The 6,663-nt window shown below is 43.8% G+C and overlaps 1 protein-coding gene across 2 annotated transcripts in view; it reads right to left on the bottom strand.

Moving 5' to 3' along the window:
* Positions 1-220: 220 nt before the first annotated feature.
* Positions 221-6,663, bottom strand: part of lmnb1 (lamin B1) — a 44,533-nt gene continuing 38,090 nt past the window's right edge. For both annotated transcript variants that reach the window (XM_067983058.1, XM_067983059.1), the window contains one exon: positions 221-961. In XM_067983058.1, coding sequence (XP_067839159.1) covers positions 920-961 — 42 coding nt within the window. In that variant the 3' untranslated portion in view covers positions 221-919. The remainder of the gene's footprint in view (positions 962-6,663) is intronic.

Below are 6,663 nucleotides of genomic sequence, written 5' to 3'. Positions count from 1 at the left end.
AAAGTGGATTCAAAAGACATGGCTGCAAATGCCATCAAGGAAAAGGCCCATTTCCATCTTACAATATGATTAAAGTTGAACAGCATACTTCATAAGATGGTATTTCAATTGCAAAGCAGTACATAAGTTAGTCAAAAGGAGTTGTTTTGAGATGCCTCAAATTGTGGTATTTCTCAAGTTTGAAGATGCACATTTGATTTCAGAAATAGATAAGTAATGATGCTTTATTAAACAATGTTTATTTTGTTCATATTTACCAAGAAAACCCAAGTAGGTCATTGCTACATTAAAACTTATTAAAACATTTGCATTCAATCATACTATGTTCCCAACCACTATCTAAATAAAGGGGGAAAGCTACAAACAGAAGTATTTCTTCATCCCAATTTCTGTGGTACATTTTTGCCAACCTGGTATAAACAATTAAAAAAACATTTTTAAAAAGATGTTCAATGCTGTTCTATTTATAAATTTACAAAAAGTCATTACCAAAATGCCTATTCCCCCTTCCCTGCTGCACATATTAACTCAATGGAGGTCCAGTTACAAATGCAAGCTGCCCCAAAATAATTGTAGTTTCTGCAACTACACAAGTTACTTTTCATTGGTTTCATCTGTAATCTTCAGATAAACATCTTTCATGGATTTAAAAACCCATAATTCACATTAGTTTTGTTTCAGAATTACATATGGGCTGTTTTTTTTTGGTTTTGTTTTTAAACTCTAGTCCTTGTAATGTTCTAAAAATTCTCAGTAATAGTATAAAAAAAACCCTGAACCCATGTCCATGTGTACAAAAAAAGTTAACAAAATACCTAAAATACAAATTACTGAAATACAAAAATATTTTGAATTTCTAGATATCAAGTTTAACGCAGGCAGCAATGAGTTTTTGAAGAAAATGTGTCTTGGAAGACGATCACATTATTACACAGCTCCTGTCAGCTGCTCTTGGATCTCCCTAAAAAACAAGAAAACAAAACCATTATACAAGTTTAATGTTAAGTACCGTTTTGATGGACTGGTAGAATTCAAAACAAGTCCATTTTTCCCAAATTGTGGTTTTACTCAACAATTTTTACTATTTTGATGTTTTCCTACAGTGATACAACAATTTGCATTTATACAGCCCCTTTAACTTAGAATAACATCCCACTAAGCTTCATGAAAGCATCAGATAAATATCTACACCAAGCCAAAGGAGCTATTAGGAGGGGTGACTAAAAGCTTGATCAAAGAGGTGGATTTTAAGGAGGCTCTTAAAAAGGAGGTGGAGAGGCAAAGTGGTGTAGGGAGAGAATTAGAGTTTAGAGTCATAGAGTTATACAGCACGGATAGAGGCCCTTCGGCCCATCGTGTCCGCGCCGGCCATCAGCCCTGTCTACTCTAATCCCATATTCCAGCATTTGGTCCGTAGCCTTGTATGCTATGGCATTTCAAGTGCTCATCCAAATGCTTCTTGAATGTTGTGAGGGTTCCTGCCTCCACAACCCTTTCAGGCAGTGAGTTCCAGACTCCAACCACCCTCTGGGTGAAAAAGTTCTTTCTCAAATCCCCTCTAAACCTCCCGCCTTTTACCTTGAATCTATGTCCCCTTGTTATAGAACCCTCAACGAAGGGAAAAAGCTCCTTAGTATCCATCCTATCTGTGCCCCTCATAATTTTGTACACCTCAATCATGTCCCCCCTCAGCCTCCTCTGCTCCAAGGAAAACAAACCCAATCTTCCCAGTCTCTCTTCATAGCTGAAGCGCTCCAGCCCTGGTAACATCCTGGTGAATCTCCTCTGCACCCTCTCCAAAGCGATCACATCCTTCCTGTAGTGTGGCGACCAGAACTGCACACAGTACTCCAGCTGTGGCCTAACCAGTGTTTTATACAGCTCCATCATAACCTCCTTGCTCTTATATTCTATGCCTCGGCTAATAAAGGCAAGTATCCCATATGCCTTCTTTACCACCTTATCTACCTGTTCCGCCGCCTTCAGGGATCTGTGAACTTGCACACCAAGATCCCTCTGACCCTCTGTCTTGCCTAGGGTCCTCCCATTCATTGTGTATTCCCTTGCCTTGTTAGTCCCTCCAAAGTGCATCACCTCGCACTTTTCCGGGTTAAATTCCATTTGCCACTGTTCCGCCCATCTGACCAACCCATCTATATCGTCCTGCAGACTGAGGCTATCCTCCTCGCTATTTACCACCCTACCAATTTTTGTATCATCAGCGAACTTACTGATCATACCTTTTACATTCATATCCAAGTCATTAATGTAGACCACAAACAGCAAGGGACCCAGCACCGATCCCTGTGGTACCCCACTGGCCACAGGCTTCCAGTCACAAAAACAACCTTCGACCATCACCCTCTGCCTTCTGCCACTAAGCCAGTTTTGTATCCAAAGTGCCAAGGCACCCTGGATTCCATGGGCTCGTACCTTCTTGACCAGTCTCCTGTGGGGGACTTTATCGAAGGCCTTACTGAAATCCATGTATACCACATCCACTGCGTTACCCTCATCCACACGCCTAGTCACCCCCTCAAAAAATTCAATCAAATTAGTCAGACATGATCTTCCCTTGACAAAGCCATGTTGACTATCCCTGATTAATCCTTGCTTCTCCAAGTGGAGACTAATTTTGTCCTTCAGAATTTTTTCCAATAATTTTCCTACCACTGATGTTAGGCTCACTGGCCTGTAGTTCCCCGGTTTTTCCCTACTCCCCTTCTTGAATAATGGTATTACATTCGCGGTTCTCCAGTCCTCTGGCACATCCCCTGTGGCCAGAGAGGTTCTGAATATATGTGTCAGAGCCCCCGCAATCTCCTCCTTTGCCTCACACAGTAGCCTGGGATACATTTCGTCCGGGCCTGGGGATTTATCCGTTTTTAGGCCTGCTAAAACCGCCAATACCTCCTCCTGCTCGATGTTAATATGTTCGAGTATATCACAGTCCCCCTGCCGTATTTCTATGTCTACATCGTCCTTCTCCATAGTGAAAACAGATGCAAAAAATTCATTTCGAACCCCTCCTACATCTGCCGGCTCCACACACACATTGCCATTTTTGTCCCTAATGGGCCCTATTTTTTCCCTAGTCATCCTCTTACCCTTAATATACTTATAAAACATCTTAGGATTTTCCTTTATTTTGCTCGCCAGTGTTATTTCATGGCCCCTCCTTGATCTCCTAATTTCTTTTTTAAGTATCCCCCTGCACTTTTTGTACTCCTCTGGGGCTTCCTCCGTCTTTAGCCTTTTGTATCTGCCAAAAGCCCTCCTTTTTTTCCTAATCCATTCTCGTATATCCCCTGACATCCAAGGTTCCCTGGAGTTCTTGGAACCACCCTTGACCTTTACGGGAACATGTTGCCATTGTACGGTCTCAATCTCCCTTCTGAAAGACTCCCATTGCTCCGATGCGGATTTTCCTACAAGCAGCTGATCCCAGTCCATTTTGGCCAGATCCTGCCTTATCCTATTAAAATCGGCCTTCCCCCAATTTAGAACCTTTATTTCCTGCCCCTCCGTCCTTTTCCATGACCACCTTAAATCTCACCGAATTATGGTCACTCTCACCAAAGTGCTCACCTACTAGCACTTCTTCCACTTGGCCGGCCACATTCCCTAGAATTAGGTCCCGTACCGCCCCCTCTCTTGTAGGACTTTATACATGCTGGCTCAAAAAGCTCTCCTGGATGCACGTTAAGAATTTTGTACCCTCTAAGCCTTTTACACTCTGAGTATCCCAGTTAATATTGGGGACGTTGAAATCCCCCACTATTATTGCCCTATTATTTGCACAATTTTCTGAGATTTACCTACATATCTGTTCCTCTATCTCCCCCTGACTGTTTGGGGGCCTATAGTACACTCCCATCAAAGTGCTTGCCCCCTTTTTGTTTTTAAGCTCCACCCATATGGCCTCATTTGAGGAACCTTCTAATATATCATCCCTCCTTATGGCAGTAATTGATTCTTTAATTAATATTGCGACCCCCCCCATCTCTTATACCTCCCCCTCTGTCTCGCCTGAAGATTCTGTACCCCGGAATATTGAGCTGCCAGTCTTGCCCCTCCCTCAACCATGTCTCTGTGACAGCAACAATATCATACTCCCATGTGTTTATCAACACCTTCAGTTCATCCACCTTATTCGCAAGACTCCTTGCATTAAAATAGATGCCATCCAGCCTTGCCCTCACATATTTGCCCTGTCTTCCAAGCTGACTTGTTTTTTTCTCTATATTTGGCTGCACATCACCCCCTATTGTAGCTCCACTCTGTATCCCATCCCCCTGCCAAGTTAGATTAAACCCCCCCCAACAGTGCAAGCAAACCTCCCCGCTAGCACTGTTTAGCACTGCCAACAGTGGGGTGAAGGGATTTTGGAATGAAGAGGCCAGAGTTGGAGGAATGCAGAGTTTTCAAAGGGTCGTAAGGCTAGAGAAAGTTAGAGATAGGGAGGTGGCAAGGCCATAGACAGATTTGAACACTAGGATGAGAATTTTAAATCTGAGAGCCAATGTAGGTCAGCCAGCACAGAGATGATGGATGAGTGGGACTTGGTGCGGGATAGGACACAGGCAAAGTTTTGGCTCAGCTGAAGTTTATGGAGAGTAAAAGATTCAATTTTATGTACCATCTGATGGTGCAAGAGGGAGGGATTCAAATTCCTGGGCCATTGGAACCGGTTCTGGGGGAGGTGGGACCAGTACAAATTGGACGGTCTGCATCTGTGCAGGACTGGAACCAATGTCCTAGGGAGAGTGTTTGCTAGAGCTGTTGGGGAGGGTTTAAACTAATGTGGCAGGGGGATGGGAACCGATGCAGGAAGTCAGTGGGAAGTAAAGTGGTGATAGAAACAAAAGGCAGTAAGGGAGAGTGTACAAAACATGACCGGACAGATGGTCTGAGAAAGCAGGGCAAAGACCAAGGGAAGTCTAGATTAAACTGCATTTATTTCAATGCAAGAAGTCTGATGGGCAAGGCAGATGAACTCAGGGCATGGATGGGTACATGGGACTGGGATGTTATAGCTATCACTGAAACATGGCTAAGGGAGGGGCAGGACTGGCAGCTCAATGTTCCAGGGTACAGATGCTATAGGAAAGATAGAGCAGGAGGTAAGAGAGGAGGGGGAGTTGCATTCTTGATTAGGGAGAACATCACGGCAGTAGTGAGAGGGGATATATCCAAGGGTTCGCCCACGGAGTCTATATGGGTAGAACTGAAAAATAAGAAGGGAGAGATCACTGATAGGATTGTACTACAGACCCCCAAATAGTCAACGGGAAATTGAGGAGCAAATATGTAAGGAGATTACAGACAGCTGCAAGAAAAATAGGGTGGTAATAGTAGGGGACTTTAACTTTCCCAACATTGACTGGGACAGCCATAGCATTAGGGGCTTGGATGAGGAGAAATTTGTTGAGTGTATTCAGGAGGAATTTCTCATTCAGTATGTGGATGGCCTGACTAGAGAGGGGGAAAAACTTGACCTCCTCTTGGGAAATAAGGAAAGGCAGGTGACAAAAGTGTTAGTGAGGGATCACTTTGGGACCAGTGATCATAATTCCATTAGTTTTAAGATAGCTATGGAGAATGATAGGTCTGGCCCAAAAGTTAAAATTCTAAACTGGGGAAAGGCCAATTTTGATGGTATTAGACAGGAACTTTCAGAAGTTGATTGGGAGAGTCTGTTGGCAGGCAAAGGGACGTCTGGTAAGTGGGAGGCTTTCAAAAGTGTGTTAACCAGGGTTCAGGGTAAGCACATTCCTTATAAAGTGAAGGGCAAGGCTGGTAGAAGTAGGGAACCTTGGATGACTCGGGAGATTGAGGCCCATGTCAAAAAGAAGAAGGAGGCATATCACATGCATAGGCAGCTGGGATCAAGTGGATCCCTTGAAGAGTATAGAGATTGCCGGAGTAGAGTTAAGAGAGAAATCAGGAGGGCAAAAAGGGGACATGAGATTGCTTTGGCAGATAAGGCAAAGGTGAATCCAAAGAGCTTCTACAAATACATAAAGGGCAAAAGAGTAACTAGGGAGAGAGTAGGGCCTCTTAAGGATCAACAAGGTCATCTATGTGCGGAACCACAAGAGATGGGTGAGATCCTAAATGAATATTTCACATCGGTATTTACGGTTGAGAAAGGCATGGATGTTAGGGAACTTGGGGAAATAAATAGTGATGTCTTGAGGAGTGTACATATTAGAGAGGGAGGTGCTGGAAGTCTTAATGCGCATCAAGGTAGATAAATCTCCGGGACCGGATGAAATGTATCCCAGGATGTTATGGGAGGTTAGGGAGGAAATTGCGGGTCTCCTAGCAGAGATATTTCAATCATCGACAGCTACAGGTGAGGTGCCTGAAGATTGGAGGGTAGCAAATGTTGTGCCTTTGTTTAAGAAGGGCGGCAGGGAAAAGCCTGGGAACTACAGATGTCAAAGCCTGACATCTGTAGTGGGTAAGTTGTTAGAGGGTATTCTGAGAGACAGGATCTACAGGCATTTGGAGAGGCAGGGACTGATTAGGAACAGTCAGCATGGTTTTGTGAGAGGAAAATCATGTCTCACGAATTTGATTGAGTTTTTTGAAGGGGTAACCAAGATGATAGATGAGGGCTGTGCAGTAGACGTGGTCTACATGGACTTTAGCAAAGCC

Source organism: Heptranchias perlo, chromosome 4, assembly GCF_035084215.1.
Source record: "Heptranchias perlo isolate sHepPer1 chromosome 4, sHepPer1.hap1, whole genome shotgun sequence".
In the NCBI taxonomy this organism is placed as follows: Eukaryota; Metazoa; Chordata; class Chondrichthyes; order Hexanchiformes; family Hexanchidae; genus Heptranchias; species Heptranchias perlo.
The sequence above is the reverse complement of the archived record's forward strand: the minus strand, read 5'-3'. Positions and strand labels throughout refer to the sequence as shown.